This window comes from Nycticebus coucang, chromosome 19, assembly GCF_027406575.1.
Source record: "Nycticebus coucang isolate mNycCou1 chromosome 19, mNycCou1.pri, whole genome shotgun sequence".
NCBI classification, from domain to species: Eukaryota; Metazoa; Chordata; class Mammalia; order Primates; family Lorisidae; genus Nycticebus; species Nycticebus coucang.
In genome coordinates, this window is record NC_069798.1 from 29,280,479 (window position 1) to 29,304,856 (window position 24,378).

At 37.0% G+C, this 24,378-nt stretch overlaps 1 protein-coding gene across 3 annotated transcripts in view; it reads left to right on the forward strand.

The window, feature by feature from the left end:
* Positions 1 to 24,378, forward strand: part of KIAA1328 (KIAA1328 ortholog) — a 399,620-nt gene that overhangs the window by 140,661 nt on the left and 234,581 nt on the right. For 2 of the 3 annotated variants that reach the window (XM_053571111.1, XM_053571112.1), the window contains exon 6: positions 15,894 to 16,021. The exons of the other annotated variant lie outside the window; for it this stretch is intronic. In XM_053571111.1, coding sequence (XP_053427086.1) covers positions 15,894 to 16,021 — 128 coding nt within the window. The remainder of the gene's footprint in view (positions 1 to 15,893; positions 16,022 to 24,378) is intronic. 3 annotated transcript variants of the gene reach the window in all.

The following is a 24,378-nucleotide window of genomic DNA, read 5'->3' on the forward strand; positions in this document are numbered from 1 at the left end:
GGTAGTTAAGTACTCTATCTAATTTAATGTCTTTCCATGGCTCATGTTTTTATGCATGCAAGAATGAATATTGTCTGGTAGAGACTGAGTGTGTTGTTTGACTCTCATTTTCCTCCGTAAGTGTCCTGCACATTGAGTTTTCTCCTGTTTGTCTTGGAGATTTTCTTTCCCCTCACTAACCAATTACTGTCATCAAGAAGTTGAAAAACAATGTTGCCTTGCATTTATTTGTCCATAAATTTGTTTTTTAATTAAATGGAAAATTTCAGACTTATATTAGTGGGTTATACTCTTGTGTAGATCACAACGTAATAAACAGGGTTAAACTTTTATGTGAATTTCTTGTGTATATCTGCTAACTACTTCATCTTGGAATGAGATTTTCTTTTATTAATAGTCTGTTTTCAATTGAATATGTTGTCACTGAGAGACAAACTAGATATATAATTTGGAGCTTAGTTTTTAGTTCAGGAAATGTATCCTTTTTTTCAAAGCATACAAGGAAAGGAAATGATTGTGAGGTAAGTAATATGACATGATCAGAAAGTGTATTTGTTTCAAGATGGGAAAATCTTCTAGGGTAAGAAGAGTTTAAGACTTAACTCTGCCTGGGAGATCAGTGAAAGCTTGGAGAGAGAGATAACATAAAAAATAATTTTTGAAGGATTAGGCGCAATTTCTTAGGCTTGGGGGCAGGCAAAACATTCTAAGCAGAATAAACAGTGTATGCTGTCTTTCAGTGTCATACAGTATGCACAAAGTGAAGGGAGTACCTGTTACAATGATAATCCTTGGGTTCTGTATTTCCCTGGAAGTCTTATGACTAAAGGACTGCATTAGAGTGGGACCCAGATGGTCCTTACCTCAGGGTAACCCTGGATAAAACAGCTTTCTTTTCTGAAGCTTTTTTTCCTGACATGGAAGTAGCATAACTTTTAACCTACTAAAACAGTTGGGATAATGGTGAACCCTAAAGTAATGTCAAACTTGTGTTCTGGCAAGGGTTGCCTATAGTTCCTTAAGTCTCTCTCTTTAACTGGTGTGGCCTCTCTATGGCAATGCACACAGATGATTACATCTAAATTTTATTAATACCTTTTTCTCTGCCTTCTCTTTACACGTTACTGTTACAGTGACCCTCATACCCTCATCTCTTGTCACAGTTGGAATATTACTTTCTCCATGAGGCTTTCCCTAGCTTCTTGGTCACTGAGGTCCTCTTAGGAAGCACTTGTATAGCACTTCCTAAGTCATTTATTCCTCTATGCATTTGATGACCTGCCTTCCTCACCCCTTACAGGAGATAGTGTTGTCTTGTTTGTTATTGTATATCTAACAATGAGCTCAGTCACAGATATTAGTGTATTAAGTTAAATTTATTCATTCAATAAATATTTATTGAGCATATAATATTGTGTAGGCTAAGGAATTCTGCAGCAAACAAACATACAAATATTCCTGAACTTACAGAGCTTATTTCTTCTTCTTCTTTTTTTTTTTTGTATGTATATATACTTTTTATTTCAGATTAATATAAGGTAGAGATGACTAGGTTACCTTCATTGCATTTCTTTTTCTTATTGTTTAGGGTTCGTTGAGGGTACAATTAGCCTACATTGATTGCATTTGTTATATAAATTCCCTCTTGTACTTGTGTCCTACCACCGAGAGGTGTGCCATACACCATGTCCCCACTTCCCCTCTATCCTTCCTTCTCCCTGCTGCTTCATTCCTCTACCTCCCCCCTTGTATTAACTCATCTACTGCCTTCATACTAGAACTAAGTACATTGGATTCTTGCTTCTTCATTCTTGTGATGCTTTACTAAGAAGAATGTGTTCCACTTCCATCCAGGTTAATAGAAAGGATGTAAAGTCTCCATCTTTTTTAATGGCTGAATAGTATTCCATGGTATATATATATATACCATAACTTGTTAATCCATTCCTGGATTGGTGTGCATTTAGGTTGTTTCTACATTTTGGCAATTGTAAATTGAGCTGCAATAAACAGTCTAGTGCAAATGTCCTTATGATAAAATGATTTTTTTTCTTCTGGGTAGATGCCTAGTAATGCGATTGCAGGGTCAAATGGGATATCTAATTTGAGTTCTTTGAGGATTCTCAATACTTTGTTCCAAAAAGGTTTTGTTAGTTTACAGTCCCAGCAGCACTGTAAAAGTGTTCCCTTCTTTCCATATCCATATCAGCATATGCAGCTTTGAGACTGCGGGGGGTAGGTGATATCTCAGAGTAGTTTTGATCTGGGTTTCTCTGATCATTAGGGACAATGAGTATTTTTTCATGTTTATAAGCCATTCATCTGTCTTTTTTAGAGAAAGTTCTATTCATATCTCCTGCCCAGTGATATGGGATTGTTTGGTTCTTTTTTTTTTTTTAATTTGAGTTCTCTATAGTTAACAAGCTTTTGTCCGATTCATGATATGCAAATATCTTTTTTCATTCTGCAGGTTATCTGTTTGCTTTGTTTGTTGTTTCCTTAGTTGTAGAGAAGCTTTTCAGATTAATTAAGTCCCATTTGTTTATGTTTGTTGTTGTTGCAATTGCCACAGAAGTCTGCTTCATAAGGTCTTTCCCCAGGCCAATATTTTCAAGTGTTTTCCCCACACTTTCTTCAAGGATTTTTATTGTTTCATGCCTTAGGTTTAAATCTTTTATCCATCTTGAATCAATTTTTGTAAATGGTGAGAGGTACAGGTCCACTTTCAGTCTTTTACATGTGGTTATCCAGTTCTCCTAACACCATTTATGGAATAGGGATTTTTTTCCTCAATGTATGTTCTTGTTTGGTTTATAAAAGATCAGTTGGCTATAAGATGTTAGTTTCATCTCATGGTTTTCTATTCAGTTCCAAATGTCAGTGTCCCAATTTTTGTGCTAATATCATGCTGTTTTGATCATGGTGGCCTCCTAGTACAGCCTAAAGTCTGGTAGGGAGATAACCCGGCTTTGTTTTTATTACTAAGAATTGCCTTGGCTATACAAGTTTTTTTCTGGTTACATACAAAACAAAGAATTATTTTTTCCAAATTTTGAAAGTATGGTGATGGTATTTTAATGGGGATAGCATTGAATATGTAGATTGCTTTGGGAAGTATAGACATTTTAACAATATTGATTCTTCTCAGCCATAAGCATGGTATATTCTTCCATTTGTAATATCTTCTGCTATTTCTTTTCTTCAGGTTTCATAATTTTCTTTATAGAGTTCCTTCACCTCTTTTGTTATGTACATTCCTAGGAATTTCATTTCTTAGAGGCTACTGTGAAGGGAATTGTGTCCTTCAATATCTTCTCATCATGTCTGTTATTGGCATATCCAAAGGCGACTGATTTGTGGACATTGATTTTATTTTCTGAGACATTACTGTATTTTTTGATGACTTCCAGGAGTCTTGTGGTTGAACCTTTGGGATTCTCTAAGTATAAGATCATATCATCAGCAAAGAGCAAGAGTTTGACCTCCCTATCCCCATTTGGATGCCCTCTATTTCTTTCTCTTGCCTGATTGTATTAGCTAGAACTTAAAGCACTATGCTGAATAGTCACGGTGATAGAGGACAACATTGTCTAGTTCCAGTTCTAAGTGGAAAAGCTTTCAGTTTTACTTCATTCAGTATAATATTAGCTGTGTGTTTGTCATAGATATCTTTGATCAGTTTAAGAAATTAAGCACCTATGCCTAAATTCTTAGGTGTTCTAATTAGAAATGGATGCTAATTTTTTCAAATGCTTTTTCTGAATGTATTGAGAGCATCACATGGTCTTTGTTTTTGTTTCTATTGATATGGTGAATTACATTTATGGACTTGTGTATGTTAAACCAGCCTTGCATCCCTGGGATGAAACCTACTTGATCATGATGAATGATTTTTTAATGATAAGCTGTAATCTATTGGCTAGGATTTTATTGAGAATTTTTGCATCTATATTCATTAGTGAAATTGGTCTGAAATTCTCCCTTTTAGTTTAGGTCTTCTGGTTTTGGTGTCAGAGTGATGTTTGCTTTGTAGAATGTGTGGGGGAAGAGTCCTTCCTTCTCAATGTTTTGGGATAATTTCTGCAGTATGAGTATAAGCTCTTCTTTGAAGGATTGATAGAACTCTAGTGTGAAACACCTGGACCAGGGGATTTTTTTTGTTGAGAGATTTTTTATTGTTTCATTAATCCCAATTCTTGAAATCAGTCTGTTTAAGAGATCTATTTCTTCTTAAGTCTAGGGAGAGGATGTGATTTCAGGTATTGATCCATTTTCTCCACATTGTCAAATTTCTGGGCTGAGAGTTTCTTGCAGTACTTGGAGGTGATATCTTGTATTTCTGTGGCATCTGTTGTTATTTCCCCTTTATCGTTTCTGATTGAGGTTACTAGATATTTTACTTTTCTATTTCTACTTAGTCTGGCCAAAGGTTTATCTATTTTATTTATTTTTTCAAAAAAACTCCTTGTTTTATTAATTTTCTGAATGATTCTTTTGTTTTCAGTTTCATTAATCTCTGATTTAATTTTCGATATTTCTTCTGCTGTGTTTGGGATTAGATTGTTCTTCTTTTTCCAATTCTATAAGATGGTTCATAATTTTGTTGATGTGCTCTCTTTTTTGTTTTTTGAATGTAGGCATCTAATGTGATAAATTTCCCCCTTAACAGTGCCGTGGCAGTATCCCACAGGTTTTGGTAACTTGTATCTTCATTGTTGTTATGTTTGAGGAGTTAAACGATTTCTTCTTAGCTATCATTAGCATACGGTTGTTTAATTTCTAAGTCTTTGTGGGGAGATGGACATTTTTGTTGAGATGAGTTCCACCTTTATTGCTTTGTGGTGTGAGAAGATACAAGGTATAATTTCTATTCTTTTAATTTTGCTGAGGCTTTGTGTCCTAGGATGTGGTCGATTTTGGAGTACGTACCATGAGCTGATGAGGAAAATGTATATTCCTTATCTTTGGGATGGTGTCTTCTATATATGTCTATTAATCCCATTTGTTCTAGAGTCAAACCTAAATCCTTGTATCTTTGTTTATTTTCTGTTTAGAGGATCTTTCCAGTTCTGTCAGAAGGGTGTTATAGTCCCTGACTATTATGGGGCATCATATTGCTTAGACCCATCAAGCTCTGTTTCATACATCTGGAGCATTTAAGTTGGGTGCATAAATATTTAAAATTGAAATGTCTTCTTGTTACTTGATCAGTATAAAGTGTCCATTTTTTGTCTTTGTCAACGTTAGTTGCTTTAAATTCACTTGTATCTGAAAATAAGATTGCAATCTCTCCTTTCTTCTGATTTCCATTTGCTTGAAATGCTATTTTCCATCCTGTAATCCTGAATCTTGATTTGTCTTTCAAGGCTAGGTATGTCTCCTGGAGATAGCATATGGATGACTTGCGCTTTTTTATCCAATTAGCCAACCTGTGCCTCCTCAGTGGTAAATTCAGTCCATTGACATTTATTGAAAGGATTGATAAATATGGTGGAGTTCTATTCATCTTATTTTGTGAAAGTCCATTGTATACTTTTACCCTTTGTGCCATTGTAGAAGCTAAGTTTTTTCCTTTAGCTTCTGAGTATTTACTTTACTGGTGGCCCATTGTGGTGGTCAGTGTTGAGAACAGGTCTAATATTTCCTATAGATCTGGTCATGTTGTGGTGAATTTCCTCAATGTTTGTATATCCACAAAAGATTTGGTTTTTCCATGAATTTTGAAGCTTCTTTTAGCAGGGTACAGAATTCTGGGGTAAAAATTGTTTTGTTTAGAAATCTTGATGGTGAATGACCATGGTCTTCTGGCTTGGAAGGTTTCAGTTGAAAAGTCTCCTGTCATCCTAATGTCTCTGCCTCTGTAGGTCAGTTGGCACTTACTCTTGGCTGCTTGCAACATTTTGTCTTTCATCTTGTTTTTGGACAGGTTCATTGTGATGTGTCTTAAGAGAAGCTCTGTTTTGAGTTGAGATCACTTTGGGTTTAATATCCATCTGAAAGGAGTGTGTCGGGATCTTTAGTAAAACTTGGGAAGTTTTCTTTTATGATCATCTCCCAGGGCTTCCATTCCTTTGAGACAATTTTCTTCACCTTCAGGAATCCCTGTTACTCATATGTTTGAATGCTTCATGGAGTCTCATAGTTCTCTAAGTGCCTAGTTTTCTTTCTCTCTCTTCTTTTCTGTCTCTATGACTACCTGGGCTAACTTGAAAACTTTATCCTCTAGCTCTGAGATTCTTTCTTCTCCATGGTCTAACCTATTTTTGATACTTTCCACTGCATCTTTACATTCTCTGATTGTCTCTTTCATTTCCTTAAGCTGTGCCATATCCTTTCTATATTCTACATATGTCTCGTCCGACTTTTGGTTCTGTCTTTCCATTTTCTCGTTCATTCCTGTTACTGTTTTTATCATCTGTATTTTAAATTCTCTTTCTGTCAAATCCATTAATTCTTTATAGATGGAGTCTTCTGCAGTAGTGTCCTAATGGTACCTAAGGGGAGTTGTTGTTTTGATTTTTCATGTTGCCCGAATTTTTCTGTTTGTTCATCCTCATGTGTTCTTTCTTCTTACTCACCTCCTTGTCCTCCTTTTTGATTCTCATGTCCTCTTTGCTTCAAATTACCTTGTCTCAGAGCTTAAGTCAAAAGGAAGAGAAGGGTAGAGCTGGGAGAAATGAAAGGAAAAGAAACAAAGAAGGAAAAAGAAGGAAGGAGATAAAGGAAAGAAAAAGAGAAAAAAGGGAAGGGGGTTGAAAGGAAAGAATTGAAGAACAGGAGTGAATGAGAATAGGAAGAGAGAATGTGCGTGATAGAAGACTGGAACGGTGTTAAGGCCACTCCTGTAATTCAAGGATTTTCAAGAGCTGGGCTGAAAGGCTTCTTCAAAATTAAGAGCTCCTTACCAGCCTGAGCATAGCCAAAGTCTTCCTTGTGACCAAAAGTTCAGAGTTCTTGCTCTTTTTTCTTTTTTTTTTAGATAGAGTCTCACTTTGTTGCCCTTGATAGAATGCCATGGTGTCACAGCTCACAGCAACTTCAAACTCTTGTGCTTAAATGATTCTCTTGCCTGAGTCTCCCAAGTCCCATGCCCAGCTATTTTTAGAGACGGGGTCTTGTTCTGGGTCAGGTTGGTTTTGAACTCCTGAGCTCAGGCAATCCACCCGCCTCGGCCTCCCAGAGTGCTAGATTGCAGGCGTGAGCCACTGTGTGGCTAGGAGTTCTTGCTCTTGATAAAAGTAAAAATGGAAGTTAAGAATAGAATGAGCCAAACAAATTAGCAAAAAGAAAATAAGAAAAGCCCAAATAGCCCCAAACTGCAGCTACCTAGCAATATAGAGAAGAAAAGGAAGAAGAATAAAGAAAGTGAAAAAAAAAATAGAAATAAAAAACTAAAAAAAATATTTGTAAATAGCAGAAGAGACCAACTTTAATAGGAATGTATGTTGCAATATGTCACTAGAACACCACATGGTGCTGTGGTTTTTTTAAGAGATGGAGAACAGAGCTAGCAATCTCTATGGTCCTTATTCCTAACTTAGGTGCCTTCAGTGATCGCCTGATTGTTTCCTCAGCATTCAGACCCCACAGAGTTGGGATCTTAAATCTCTCCAGCATCCTTCAGGGGCAGGTCTCACAGTGTCCCCTGACAATAGTTTCCATGGGGTGCAGAAGTCCCTCAGCCTGTCTCAAGAGTGGAGTTCTGATCCCAGCAGGTGAAATTGAGACAGCCATGCTTTAGGCCCCTGCTAAGACCTTCTCACAGTAGCAGCCCCCAGGCCACCCAGACCTTTCCAGTATGGTTGACTTGCCAGCCACCAAACTGATAGCAAATCCACTCCAACCTATATTCAACTCTGGTTGCTGTATACTGTTTAAGTTCACTCCCTCTTCCAAGTTTTCCACTCAATGTGCTGTTTACCCCCAAAAGCAAAATCTCCAGAAAGGATTCCTTCCATCCTGGACCTGTGGGGGAGAGGGCAACTGATACCAGTGGGTCTCAATTCACTTGCCTAAAGCATCAGATTTCCACTGCTCAGGGTCACATGCTGTATCCAGCTCACCACCTCTTTGCAGTGCTCCCTGAGTTATGACTCCAGGCAAGGTCCCCCCTTCAGGTATGGCTGGGTTCTTTCCTTTCCCCCAGTTGTTCCAGGAGAGCTCAGCTGAATGATTCTTCTGGTCAGCCATCTTGCTCCTCTCCCACACAGCTTATTTGTTGAATCAATTAATGAACAAATCAAAGAATGAACAAAAGAATAAAAGCAAGCTATTTACTCCCTGGACAGTTTTATCCACTCTCATGTCTTTAGCCACCATGTATAAAATGATTAATTCGCAAATCTCTATTTCTACTCAGTGTTCTTCTCTGAATTCCAGGCCCAAGGATCTGAGTGTCCCCTGTTGGCCATGTCCACTAGATGCTCCCAAAGCATCTCTATCTAAAGCTGCACTCTCCCTAGGCTTTTTCTTTATTCCACATTCTCTATCTTGATAAATAGAATCATGTATCTGGTTACATAGTTTATCATCCAATCTATAACTGGTAGTAATTTATAACTGATAGTAATTTAAATTTCCCTTTTCAATGCTTTCTCCCCCAGTAAATTTAAATTACTATCAGTAATAATTACTACCACTCATTGTGGGGGGAAGCAGCACATTGAGTGGTAGTAATTATTACTGATAGTAATTTAAATTTCCCTTTTCAATGCTTTCTCCCCCAGTTCCTACCACTTTACTTCTATTCATGCCCCTCTCATCTCTTGCTTAGAGTATTATAACGATTTTCTAACTGGTTGCTTTCATTATATATAGTTTTTAGTGCTCTGATCCATTCTTTACGCTCCTACAAAAAGTATCGTTGTAAAATGCAATTTGGTTGTAAGATATCAATGACTTAAACAGAAATAAAATCTAAACAACTTAGGTAACAGTCAAGATCTGGTGTCTGTTGGTCTCTGCAGCCTCTTCCCATGTTCTACACGTGACCAATTAGCCATCCATTCTGTTCTACTTACAGTTCCCTTAATATATATGTCAATTTCCTCTGCTATTGATCTGTCAGCTGAACGTACTCACTACCTACCTGGTGCCTTGATATACTTTTTGTCCCAAAATTTATTTCCAGGATCACATCTCCTAACTTTACCCCAACATGGTCAGAATAAGCAAATCATTTACCCCCACTTGTTTAAAATCTCCATTGCACTATACATATAAATGTCTCTCATAAAACATGTTATCCATACTTGTTTAAATCTCTTTCTTAAGATGTCTTTTTTTTTTTTTTTTTTTGAGACAGGGTCTTGCTCTGTTGCCTGGGTAGAGTGCAATGGCCTCATCTAAGCTCACTGCAACCTCAAACTTCTGGGTTCAAATCACCCTCTTGCTTCAGCCTCCTGAGTAGCTCTGACTATAGGCAAGTACTACAATGACTAGCCAATTTGTTTTATTTTATTTTATTTTTCTTGGTAGAGAGCATCCAGGCTCGTCTTGAACTCCTAGCCTTAAGCAACTTTCCCACCTTGGCCTCCCAAGGTTCTAGGATTATAGGCATAAGCCACTGTGCCCTGCCCTTTTTTTTTTTAATAAGAAAAAAAAAATATTTCTCACAGTTCTGGAGGCTGGGATGTCTAATATCCAGGTGCTGGCATCTTGTGAAGGCCTTTTCACTGTGTCATTCCATGGTGGAAGGTGGGTGGACAAGAGAACTTATGAGCACAAGAGAGGACTGAAGTCATTTTTATAACAAGCCCATTTTCACAATAACCAACCCACTCCCATGCTATCCTACTTCTATAATAATGGCATTAATCCATTCAGCAGTTAATATCTTTTAAAAAATATACATTTTGCATATATACTTTGTACCCAGCATTGTGCTAAGTGCTTTTTACTTATTTCATTTATATTCACAGTTGTCCTATCAGGTAAACTAGGTTTATTATCTCCAACTGAAAATGTCAGAGAAGTTACTTTCCCAAAGTTATGTAATTTCTAAGTACCAGAGTTAAGCTTTGAGTCAAGAATGTTGGACTGACACCTGAAGTCTGTGCTTTTACTGACTCCACATTACTGCCTTTGTACTGCTTGTGCCTACTACATAGGATTCAGGAAGCATTTGTTAAATGACTGGGAAAAAAATTGGCAGGACTTTTTTGAATGGCCTTTTTTGCTGCCTTGTATGTACCTCTTTCTGGCTTGACAGTTCTAGTTGGTATATCATTAGATCATAGTAACAGTTTGTCACCTGACTAGTAACCAAGGACACATAGACAAGAAGAGGTGAGTAATAGTAGAAGGACAAACACACACACACATACACACACAAATAAAAACAGTAAAAACCAAAACTATAGGAATTTTCCTATAACTTTTAATTATAATTTTCAACTATAAAATAAAGCTGACAGAATATTATATTGAACCACTGTATACCTTCTACATAGATTGCACAATTGTTGATATTTGGCTACATTTGCTTTTCCCTCTTGTCCTAGAGACATATATAAATTGTATAGATGTTAAAGTCTATAGATTAACATATCTAAATATCTAGAATATAAATATATAAATATGTTTATTAGTGTAAATAAAAATGCATATGATTACTCTTTTTCCTGAACCATTCAAAAGTGGCAAGTATATGTCATTCCAAAACACTTTACACTTGTCTCCTAAAAAATGAGAACATTTCACTTTATAAGCCACATTACGATACTTAAGAAAATTGATAGCAACTCCTAAATATCAACTGTTATCAGGCCAGTTTTCCGGTTGCCCTAGTTATCTAAAGAATGTCTTTTATAGCTGTTTTTCCCCCTTCCACAAGGGTCCAATTGTGGTTCTTGGGTTGCATTTGGTTGTATCTTTGGTCTCTTAATCTGGAATAAACCTGCCACTGAGATCTCTTCCTCCATGACAGTGACCTATTGAAGAGTTCAGGCCGTGTTTTGCCCAATGTCACATATACTGAATTTCTCTGATTGTTTCCTTATGATGTAATTTAACTTGTTCCTTTATTCTTTCTAATTTCTGTGAAGTGGGAAGTTAGACTTACAGATTTGATTAGATTCAGATGTGAAATATTTGTCAAGACCATTTCATAAGCAGTGTTGCCTACATCATGCAATAGGAAGTACATAAATTACATTTTTTGCTATTGGTGATCTTAAGTTAATTCACTTCATTTGGATATTGACCACCAGATTCACCATTTAAAGGTATGTTTTCCTTTTTGACATAAGTAATGTTGATACTTATGAATATCTTATTCATTAACTTCTTACTAATGGCTTTGGTAATCATTAATGATCCTTGCCTGAATTAGTTATTACATTGTATAGTATAAAATGGTGATTTCAGAATTTGACTATTTTTTTTTTTTTTTTTGGTAGAGACAGAGTCTCACTTTACTGCCCTCGGTAGAGTGCCTTGGCGTCATACGGCTCACAGCAACCTCCAGCTCTTGGGCTTATGCGATTCTCTTGCCTCAGCCTCCCGAGCAGCTGGGACTACAGGCACCTGCCACAACGCTCGGCTATTTTTTTGTTGCAGTTTGGCCGGGGCTGGGTTTGAACCTGCCACCCTCGGCATATTTTTTTAAGTAATATAAAAAGCCATCACCCTTTAGAAGAAGAACTTCGTTTTTTGTCCCTTACATTCTTTTTTCCCTTGAAGTATCACTATGAAATAGAAGATTTTTATTTATTCAGTTTTCTTTTTAAAAATTTATTTTTCTATAAATTAGAGTGATTATTTCCTTCAGTGCTGAAATTGCCCTATATTTGGCTAATGTTAGTCCCCCTTCAGCCTAGCTCCTATTCCTGTAATAAGCCTCCATCTGTCTTTGAACACTTTTTTGCATTACAGCACAAGATGTTTCAAGTTCACTTTGTACTTTCCTTACCCCCGAATGGTATTGAGCCATTTTTCCAATGAGACTTGATTCTAAGAAAGATGGATTTTTTTTTTAATTTAATGATTCACCTTTACTTTTCTCACAGAGGCCTCCCTTCATTTGCTTCTGTATTAGATTAGGATTACAAAGTGCCAGATAGAAGCATCCCCGCTATCCGAGATAAGGATAAGGAGGGATGGTGAGGGTGGACTCTATTAGGCCAAAGAATTCTTCCAGCTTAAGATAATCTCTTTCTACTTTGGCTGCCTTCTAGTCCTTCCTCCTTTCACCTCTGACTTTTATCTCACATGGAGTTTTTATTCTTTCATTCATTTCCTTGTTCATTTGATCTTTGATCTTTAATTTTATTTTGGTATACAATGAATTTTAGGGTGAAGACTTTAAGCATTACAGATTACCATTTCCTATATCCATTTCATCTAATTAATTCAGTGTTTAGGTTTTGATGTGATTTTTCTTAATATTAATTGATATTTATTTTATCCTCTGAAGACTTCTTGGTTTAAAGAGGTTGTGATAACTGCTATTTCTCTTAGTGTGCAAATGGGGGTTGGGCAGACCCCAGTATGTTGTGTTCATGTGATGGTTTGTTATAAACTTTCCCTCAGGTTTGGTTTTCTACATCTATTTTACTCTTTTCTGTTAGTTGGCCAGGGTTGAGTTAAATATGTCTTCTCTTTCATTGTACCCCTCAAATCAATGAAGAGAACACTTTACCCACATTAAATCCCTCTCTCCTGATGGAGGGTTGAAATCTCATTGTGCTAGGGAGGAAGAAAAAGGGGAGCATCTTGAAATATGTTTTATCAAGAAAGACATAAAAAATTGATAAAGGTAGGACTACCTGTCTTTATAGTCCACCACATAGCATGTGTTTAATGAATTTGCCTATAATTTGTCCCAAATGCTGGCATTTAACTCCTAGGCTGTATAATTGTGCTTGATTTTTCCAGAGTAAAATTCATATTCTGTGACCAGGCTAATATGTTCACATACTATAAAGATTACTGCCTATGGTAACAGCTAGAATAAAAAATTCTTTTTATATACATAATAGCTGGCAGAGACTCCTGGGACCACCACAAATCATTTCTGTCTCTTGGAACTTGCTGACAAAATGTGCGGAAGTGTAAAAACATCCTGGGCTAACATAGATTGACTTTGAAAACCTATTAGCTTATTTAGACCACCGTTCATAGTGTTGTTGTTGTTATTATTGTTTTTTTATGATGCCTAATATTCAACAAGCTCTTCTAATTAATGTATTCTCTAACCTTAATGACCTGCTTTTTTACTGGGAACCACCTCCTCTTCTTTGAGCCATCTCTGGCTCTTTCTTTCTTTCTTTCTTTTTTTTTTTTTTGGTTAAAGGTTAATAATGAGAATAATGAAGTAATTGGTTATTTATGCAGTCATGATTGGCAAAAGTTATTAGAACAGGAATCTGCCCAGAAGCAATGATTAGGTTATAAAATGTTAAGACGTACTGAAATCAGTCACCATTTTGACATTTAAGAAATACTATTCCCACCCTTAATCATGATGACCTGTTGCAAGGGTATTTATTCAGAATAATCCCATTGGATAGTAATTCTTACACCAAGAGCATACATAAGTGTTAAGGGAGAGATTCAGAAATGATCTGAAGGAATAAAGAGTCAGGGGAGGAAATTACCACAATAAGATATAAGGAACAGAACTCTCTGTTGGATAGAACTATCTCATAGGTATCTAATCTATGAAGTTAGATGACCTTTCCTATTTAGTATTTTCATCTTGGCACCTGCAAGTTTTAGGAGTTATGACAGAGGGTACCCCAGGTTAGGTTGCCATGTTCTTTATATGAAACTATAAAAAATATGTGTGATATGAGGACAATTAATGACAATTATGGTTAAGGGGGGGAAAGCAAAAAGAGGGAAGGAGGGAGGGGGGTGGGGCCTTGGTGTGTGTCACACTTTATGGGGGCAAGACATGATTGCAAGAGGGACTTTACCTAACAATTGCAATCAGTGTAACCTGGCTTATTGTACCCTCAATGAATCCCCAACAATAAAAAAAAAAAAATATGTGGAGGTATATGAGCAGAAAATTCTCTGATGACGGTTTTATTAATGAAATTGACTTCACTGATGTTTTACAAAACAAAGCAAATATCATATTATAATCCCTTTATGCTTAATATAGTTATTGGCAGTAATTATTTTTACCAGAACAGAAGTTACCACTTCTTCCCAGAATTTAGATTTTTTAATGACAGCTTTATTGAGATATAATTCACATACAATACAATTCTCCCTTTCAAGTGCACCATCACATGGTTTTGAGTATATTCCCAAAGGTGTGCAAACAATACAGAACATGTTCATTACCACCCCCCCCAAACCCGTACTTATTAGCAGTTACTCCCAATGTCCTTTCCCCCAACCCATAGCAATCACTTTCTGTCTGTATGGATTTGTCTATTATGAACATTTTATATAAATGAAATCATGTAATATAAATCCTTTTGTGTCTGCCTTTTATTCAGCATAATGTTTTCAAGGTTGATCCATGCTGTACTATGTAGCAGTACCTCATTCCTTTTGTGGTTGAATAATATTTAATTACACGATATTCCACATTTTGTTTATTCATTTATCAGTTGGTGGACATTTAGGCTGTTTTCACTTTTCTATTACTATGCATAGTACTGTTCTGAATAATCATGTGTAAGTTTTTGCATAGACATATGGTTTTGGTTGTCTTAGTTATATACATAGAAGTGGAATTGCTGGGTCATATGGCATATCTATGTCTAATTTTTAAAACACTGCTATTTTCCAAAGTGGCAGCACAATTTCACATTCCTATTAGCTATGTAGGAGGATTCCATTTTCTTCACATCTTCATAAACACTTGTTATTGTAAGTCTTTTTGACTCTTGGCCATCCTAGTGGATGTGAAATAGTATCTTACTGTGTTTTTGATCTGCATTCCCCTAATGGCTAATTATGTTGAGCATCTTGTGCTTCTTGGTCATTTGTTTTGGGAAATGTCAGTTCAAAGCCTTTGCCCTTTTTTAAATTGGGTTAACTGTCTTTTTAATTGTTGAGTTGTACGTTGTCTTTATATAACTGGTCACTAGTCCTTTATCATATGATTTCCAAATATTTTCTCTCATTCTGGGGTTGTCTTTTTAAATTTCTTAATAGTATTCTTTGAAGTATACAGTTCTAAATTTTTTCTTCGGAGACAAGAGTTTCACTCTGTCATCTGGGGTAGAGTGCAGTGGCATCATTATTGCTCCTTGCAAACTCAAACTCCTGGTCTCAGTCTCACGAGTAGCTTGGATTACAAGCACATAACACCATGCCTAGCTAAGTTTTCTGTTTTTTATATAAACAGAGTCTCACTCTTGCTCAGGCTGGTCTTAAACTCCTGTCCTCAAGTGATCCTCCTGCCTCAGCCTCCCAGAGTGCTAGGGTTATAGGTGTGAGCCACTGCACCCACCCAAGTTTTAAACTTTGAAGAAGTCCAAATTACCTATTTTTTTCTTTGGTTGCTTGTACTTTTACATGATCATTGCCTAATCCAAGGTCACAAAAATGTAATTTTAATTTTATGTGTTTTCATGTTTTAATTTTTACATATAGATGATCTGTTTTCATTCTGTTTTTTATATGGTGTGAGGCAGGAGTTCCTTTGCATGTATCTGCATTTGTTTTTATGTTTTCAAATTTAAAGAATTGAGAGCTAAATTTCTTTTCAAATGGAATGACTATAGCTACTCTGTGAATTATTGTTTTATGATTTGAGGTGGGGGATGTATGTACTGTTTTCGTCTGAAGATTTTATTTTTACCTACTCTCTCACCAAATATCACTGCATTCCTGTCTTGGTTTTGTTTATTGTAATCCCAAAAGCAACACTGATGGATGCAGATTGAATCAGTTTTTTTAGTTTTTTTTCCCTTAATTTGCGATCTCACCTCTTCAGCTACAGTACAGAGAATGCCAAGAACTTCTAAGCCTCTATCAGAAATATCTATCAGAACAGCAGGAGAAGCTCACCATGTCTGTCTCAGAACTTGGTGCTGCTAGAATGCGGGAACAGCAGGTAAGCACCTTTGTTTTTGCCTTTAATGGAGCAGCAAGATATCAGAAGAGTCATTTGTCCTTTATATTAATTGTCTCATAGTATATAATATTGTTTTACAACATGCAGATACAGAATGTGATTGAATTGTTGTTGTTTACCTCCCTCTTTCTTTTCCTATCCTGGGGCCCAGAAGTCAGGAATGATTAACCTGAAGCAGGCTGTGGGTCATTGGGGAAGCTCTTGGTTGTATGAAAGAAAGCACAGTAGGAATAGTAAAGAAAATTCACTGCTCTGTTACTTAAGGAAGAAGATCAGGTGGGCTGTTATGCATTGTCTGTCTGGAAAACACTAATAAACCTTGCCTAACTCATGTTGATAATTTTTTAGAATAATAGAAGTGACTTGGTGACATGTACAAACTTTAATTGGACAAAATTAAAATATTTGAGTATGTTTATATTCACATATTAATCACACATTTATGAATTTTATATGTAAATACTTATATATATGTGTGCATATGTATACCAAGTGGCATATATTAGGTAATTAAATAAAGGTTCAGAACCCTGCCAGTTATGATGTGAAACAAGCTCTAAAGACATACTTCTTGCCCTCTAGCCACTGACACATGTTCTTTTCATACCTATGAGTTAATCTTCAAATGGAAAGGTAAGGTTTATATGTAAAACATAGTTGAAAGAACCATATTCTTTCAGAGTCATTCATATTAAGTATCAAAATATGGTAAATGTACTAAAGTGTTATCCTCCCCTTTGAATAATGTCAGGTTCCAAAGATCAGATTTTAGGGTTTTTTGCAAACCTTTTGTACACACCATTGCTATTCAACCTAGAAACAACTTTCAGATGGATTAGAGTTTTGGTTAAGGGAACTACAGTTTTGGACATAAAGTTTACACATATTGAAGAATGAAATGAATATTTGGTCAATGTCATATAGCTGAGACTAAACATAATTTTTTTTGAAATCACAAAATTTTCCAGGATTAGCCAAAGTATAAATGGTTTGCTTGCATTCTAATTTGAAATAGTTTCTTTTGTTCTGTTTTCTGAAAATGTAGCTTATGAAAAAGGGGGCAGAGAAAGGTAGTAGCTATTTTTGATTGTTTTATATGACATTGACACATTGAAAACAAATGTAGCGGGGTTGTTTTGATTTGTTTTTGAGACAGAGTCTTACCCTGTCACCCTGGGTAGAGAGCTATGGGATCATAGCTCACAGCAATCTTAAACTCCTGGGCTCAAGCGAACCTCTTGCCTCGGCCTCCTGAGTATCTGGGACTACAGGTGCCAACCATAATACCTGGCTAAGCAGTTTTTTTTTGTGCCTCAAGACACCTGTTTATTGGGGACACGACTCTGCGACAGGGATGACAGGAATCGTACTAAAAATAGCGGCGTCTACAGGGCCCCTGAATGGGGCAAGAAGGGTACAGTGCCCCCCACCCCCACCCCTCGTACAAAAATAAACTCTCACGCATGTGGACCAGCAAAGGCCGGCAGAGTGGCTCCTCACCAGGGACACAACCTCTGCCAGCCCTGGGACCCCATTCTTTAACTCTCACCTCTGCCACTTTTAAGGCACTGTGACTCCCTTGGGCTGGGTGGGTACTGACCGCCCACCCGCCTACGCCCACCGCCCCCTCCACCTCTGGTCCGTCTGGGGCTGGGATATGGGTCCCATGCTGCCCCCTGCTGGCTGCTCTACCCAACTACCTCTAGCGCTCCCCCGCTCCGGCGGAGTAAGCTCACTAAGCTAATCGCCCCTAAGAGGGCTCCCTACCGTTCTTGCCCTGCCAGCCCCGCCTCTCCCGATCTCGGCAGCCCGGGGCCCTCCTCCCCTTCCTGCAAAGGACTGGGAGGGGTCTCTCCTGATGGTGCCCGGGCATAGGGCGGAGATGCGTCAGCCTGGGGTGGTCGGCGGCCCCGAGCCCGACGGCTGTGATGCCCTTGAAGGTGCAAGGCCATGAGCTCGGGGGCTCCAGTGGCAAAGGGGCAGAAGAGGCAGCGATGCAGGGCACCGCCCGGCCCGGCCTCGCCTCCTGGCCCAGCCCGCAGGGACAGGTCCAGGGGTTCAGCCTCACCGCCTCGCCCGTTGCGCAGGGTCCTCCCGGGACTGGCGGGTTTCCGACGGGACCCCGGCCCGGCACCGCTCGGAGGCCGGGGACTTGCTTCGCCCTCGACCCAGGTTGCGGGCTGTGGAGCCGATTTGGCTCCGGACGACCGGGCAGAACCGGCTAAGCAGTTTTTAAGATGACCTTTGCCTATTGCTTTTGGGCAGGCTAGAGAAAATGATAGCATGAAGATCAAATTTCTGAGGTCAGATTTTGCATTTCTGCTTCCTCCCTCCACATGACATAGGTATGTGAAAAGGACACAAAGCTGAAGGACAACCCATTGGCAGGGGTATGGGAGGGAAGGCAGAGGAACTTTTCATTCACTGGTGTTGAAAACCTTAAGAGGATAGACTGACAGGGAGAAGCAGTCTAAGATATCTAAAGACATCTTAGATAAGAAAGCCCAACCCTTTTCTATCTACCTCTGAAATGGAGGGAAAATAAAACTTTACCAGGTGTTAGTGGTTTATATTTAGGCTTGTGATTTCTTGGAGTTTTCACTAGAGAAGAATCATAGTTAACACTGCCTTCCTTAACCTTGAAAGGAAAAGCTAAAACATCACAAGTATTAGAATGGAAATGTTGGCGAAATACATGGAGGAAATATCCCTCAAAAAGAAACACTTCAATTTTCACTTTGACTTAATGATGAGAAAAATTTAAACCATGTTTTCAGGAAGTACCTGGTGGTCAAGTTTTAGATTATGCTCTACAAACAGTGAAAATGAAGCAAAGTTGAGGGACATTTGTAGGCTCTGACAGGGCCTAGAGGAATAAAATGGCTTTCTTTTTGAATAGCAAGTAGAGATAGTCTTTTTATTTTCTATGTTGTCTAATTTGTTCTTTGTGATAGGCTTCTCTAAGTTGAGCAGCGGTAGGCACCTTCTTTTCACTCCTCATGGGCTTGGGTATATTTGGCCAACAAGTCTACTTCTTGTAGGAAGGGCCTTATTGTGAACCTGACTGGGAACACTGATCTGGTTCTCTGTCTTCCTCCCACTTAGCTTGTGGCGAAGTTAAATGTCCTCTTTATGTACTCACAAGTAGACTGTGCCCATGTTTGGAATAGCACATTTCTCCTTATTTTGTAATCACTGCTTATGCATTCACCTCCCTCACCAAGCTTTTTTGTAAACAGGCATCCTGTTGCATTGGTGTTTATATACTCAGAGCCTAACATAGGGGTTGGCTTAATAAATACTTCCTTTCTTATTTATTTTTATTTAACAAATATTTATGTGGCATATACTTTGTATGTACTATGACAAGTTACTATAGCACATGTTAAACCATTTAAACCTAATTCAATAAGGTAAGGTAGGTTATTATCTACATTTTACAGGGGAGTGACCACAGGGATGAAATGAATGACTTGACCAGGTCGTTCAGCTAGTAAGCTGAGAAAGCCATGACATGAACCCAGCCTGTCCAGCACCACAGATTGTTGAACAAAGAAAGACAAGAAAAACTTGAGATAGCTAAAATTGTTGGAAATTTGCTTTAGATGTTCTTGTTTTTATAATTAACTTTGCTTAGCTCTTAATCTGACACAGGTTTTTGAACACCAGAGCAGAAACATGCTAGAGATGGCGGAGACTGTTTTCTTTCTTTGTAAGAAGCCACAGTATCAGATAAAACATAAAATTGTGTTTTTAAAATATATATTTTTTAAATCTCACCTTCAGATTTTGTGATGGAGGTGGCTCAGTTCATTTTTCATGATGTATTTTTTGTCTTTGAAAGACTTTTTATTGGTTGCCATCTGGCTTAAATCGCACATCACCAGTTTTGCTTATAGTTTTATTAAGTCTATAGTTCTCAGGAAGAATGGCCTAGTGTATGGTTTCCTTTTTTGACTTCTACCATTTCTTTGAAAATAAATTGCTTTATTTACAAGGAGGATTTTTTCCTTGTTGTCTCCCAAGCCTCTTTCTTGCTTTGCCTCAATGATAAACACACTGTACGTTCATTTTGTGATTCATTCAGCATTACAAGTTCTTCATTGTGGGTTCTAGGAAATTCTTCACTTGTTCTATTTAGATTGAAGTATTTCTTTAATGTGTATCTATTACCCCATCATGTTATTTTAAGAAATTGTACTTACTACCTGTATAATCTTAGTCTTGGACATGGGAGAGGAAGATCTAATAGCCATACTACTGGCCAATGTAAATTTTAAAATATTAGCTTTATCTTGTCACCGTCAAGTGTTATTTGGGTTTTAAAAAATATTTTAAAGTTTATTTTTGCAGAAAACTAAAGTAATTCAACAATTGTAACAATGCTAGCATGCAGCAAACCTTCCTTTAACATCTAATGTTTAATCTTCTTAGATATATACATTATTTTCATTCATATAAGGTTTCCATAAGGAGCTTGCAATGACAATACAGATAAACAAGTACAGTTGTCCCTCAGTATTCATAAGGGTTTGGTTCTAAGACCTCAGTGTCACTGCAAACCATAATGGCTATAATTCTAGTTTTGTCTTATTTGATAGGCTGTACCATTCTAGAAAAGTTGTTGTATTTTCTCAGTCCTTTTTATTAAGAGAAAGCCTCAACAGCAGTTTGAGTAATTTTTCCCACTCCAACTTGAAAATGTTCATGGATGAGCCTACCTTACCATTTTTCTTAACTCTGTATTATTTTGGCAGGTAGACATAAAGAGGTAGGTTTAGGATTTTCTTGAGATTTCTCTCTTTTCTTTAAAGGATAAAGGATTTCTCTTCTTGGTAAAAGCCCTGTTACAGAACCTTTTCCGTTTTTCCCATATTTACTTGTCATATGTTTCTTAGTAGGTCTGGATGAGGGACTGTTCAGGAATCCAAAATATAGTAAAGATAAATCATTGTTGAGTATATGTTTAATGTCTCTTGGTGGTCCCTCTCACTATTACCTCTATTGTTTCATTAAAAGAATTTTTTATAGTGCTAATAGCCATGTATTTTTAGGACTACTTCCAGTTCTATGACGTTTTCATGTATTCTTTTGGCCTAATTTTTTGTTTAAGTACCAACATATAGTTACCATTTTAATTCTATCTAATTTTATTTGCTTTTTAATATGTCTTGAATGTGTAATATGTATCCTACTTCTATGTAATTTAATAAACTCTTTTTTGAGTTCTTATAACAAGTCCAGATTTTATTAGCAATCCAGAAGCATCACCATAATTCTAACTAAGAAAGAAACTAAATTGAAGAAAGTATCATGCTCTTTGTATTACTAAGCTCCTCACAGACTAAAAAGTCTGTAGATATAACAAGAGTAGGAATAACAGCTGACTTCTAATCAGAAATAATGGTGGAGCTGGGTGTGGTGGCGCACACCTGTAATACTAGCGTGCTGAGAGGCGAGACAGGAGGATTACTTGAGCATAGGAGTTCTAAACTAGCCTGAACAAGAGTGAGATCCTCATCTCTACTAAAATTAGAAAAATTCACCAGGTGTGGTGGTGCACACCTATAATTGTACCTGCTGGGGAGGCTGAGGCAGGAAGATTGTTTCAGCCCAGGTATTTGAAGTTGCAGTGAGCTATGATGATCTCACTGCATACTGCACTCTCCCCAGGACAACAGAGCAAGACTCTATCTCCAATTTAAAGAAAAGAAAAGAAAATCAGTGGTGGACAGCTGCATATTAAAAGAAAAGAAAAGAAATATCTCCCAGTATATCTCTCAAAAAAGAAAAGAAAAACAGTGGTGGAGAGCAGCATATTAAAAGAGCTTAAGGGGGGGGAACTTAGCAATCAAGCAAAACAGTAGAACCTGTGTAGGTTTACTACCCAAGGTACTGTATCAAACTGATCAAAATACAGAGGTGGTCAACACAAGGAACTAGGCTTTTGTACCTGTAGTACATGTCCAGACCATGAAAATTAAGTCAACATAGGTGGTCAGTGTTGGGAGGTGGTCAACTATGGGGGTTCTACTGTATTCTTAAAAGTTAAGATAGCATAAAGACATTGTTAAACTAAGCCAATTTTCATTACCACATTTGTGGTAACTTGCTATGCAGAAATAGAAAACAATTATGTATAGTATTCAAGACAGTGTTATTCTTCCACAAGCATGGACATGTAAAGCAATGGAATGAATTGTGAGTTCAGAAAATAAATCCTAGCATTGTGATTAGTCGATTATTGACAAAGGTGCTAAAGCATTTAAATGGGGGAAAGAATAATCTTTTTAACAAATGAAGATGGAACAATTGGATACTTGCAAAAAAAAAAATGAAATAAATTTCGAACTTTCATACCATGCTCCCAAAATTAACTTTTACACTAATCCAATATTCAGGACACCTTTTTTAAAATCTCACTTTAGATACTGTTTTTTTCTCAGCACCAGGTATTGTTTTCTTTAAGCACAGAATTTATGATGCCTGATAACTTGAAAAATGGATCACAATTCATCATGCATTCTTCTATAATTAATAGTAGCCAGAAGTAATGCTTTTAAATAAGGATGTTGAACAGAAAGCCATGTACCTGGCTACCATGTCAGGGGAGGTGCCTAACCACATAGAGGATGGCAGAGATCAGGGGTAAGGAACCTTTCCATGTTGGAAAGCTGCATTAATTTTGCTGTAATCAAATAAGGCCATATTCAAGAAACTTCAGTTAGATATACTTAAAAATGTATATTATTTTGTAAAAGTCTAACTATGAATTTATGTAATTTAAAAAAATTAAAACTATTTAATTTTAGAGTTAACTAACCTTTTAATGACTTTCTTATATCTGAATTTTGTTGGGAAGCATTTGAATATTTGGTTGGGGCATGGAGCTCTGAAGTTTCAGGTGATCTTTTAGATGGGTATCAGTCGTTTATGATCCTAAGGGTAAGGTAGGAGAATGTATAGTCACAGCAATAAATGGCTGAAAAGCAAGAAAGCATTTTTTAGGCACATTGCCAGAGGCATGGGTATTTTGCATTTTTCCATATTTCAATTGGATCTTTCTTAGCATCAAACAATGATTTTAGGTCATTTACTGAGTGCTTAATCAATTCCATCTGTAGTTCTTGAGGTGCCTTGGTGATAACAGCAAGATGAGGCTGAAATGCTAATTTGAGCATGAGATCATGGTTCTCAAACTCAGTGAACCTTTCACTGTATTCTCCAATTAAAATGTCTGTAACAGCTATGTATATTTTAAATGTTTGTATATATCATCTTGCTCATCATTGTTTATCTGAAATTTCTTCTTGAGGAAGTGTTTCAAAAAAGATAGCTTTTTTTCAAAATGCTTAGAAATGCCACAAATCATATATAGACTTAGTTTCACCTTGCAAAAAAGTTTCAAATTGTTTTGATTTGACATGATATCACACAGAAAGGCTGCATTCCCAAGGATACCTTTCAGTAATTCACATTGCTGATTCTGTTCTTCATAAAATGTCACTATCTATTCTCACAGAGATAACATTTTGGTGAACCTGTGTTGCTGCAATAGCCAATGCACTTTAGAATGATAAGACAAATCCACACTGAACACCTCTTGTTAAACTTCAGCATGTTACAAAACTGATGATGCTATATTGCATTTGCATGAATATAGTTAACAAAACTCACAACTTATTACAAAGTGTCACTTATAATAATAGCTTCAGCACAGAAAATTTGCTGATACAAGATACAGTGAAAAGAACTGAGATCATCTGGATCTGTTAATATGGGGTTTTTTTGTTTGTTTTTTTTTTTTTTTTTTTTTTTGCGGTTTTTGGCTGGGGCTGGGTTTGAACTCACCACCTTCTGCATATGGGGCTGGCGCCCTACTCCTTTGAGCCACAGACGCTGCCCTGTTAATATGTTTTTTTAAAATCTGTGTGATAAACCTTTCATGTTTTCCTGGCATGGAAGGTGCACCATCTGTATATTCACTCACTAAATTTACCAAATTCAGTCCAACTCATGATTGATCTTGAAAGTTGTTGAAGATATCTATTCCCTGTGCTTTATTTGCAATTGTGCACAAAGCGAGTAACTCTTCTTAGCAAAGAAAATCTTCTGTTATGACCTGAATGAAGTATTCTATGCCGAATTCATAGTATCAGTTGATGCATCCAAAATGATTGAATAATATATATTTTCCTTTTCCAGTATTACATGAAGTTTTTCTGTTAAGTTGAAGACTAATTTATGCTGCTGATCAGTTGTAGATCTTCTTAAAAGGAGAAGAGAGGTTATCGGGGTCTAAGCATTCTACAGCTCTGATGTTGCATTCTTTCACA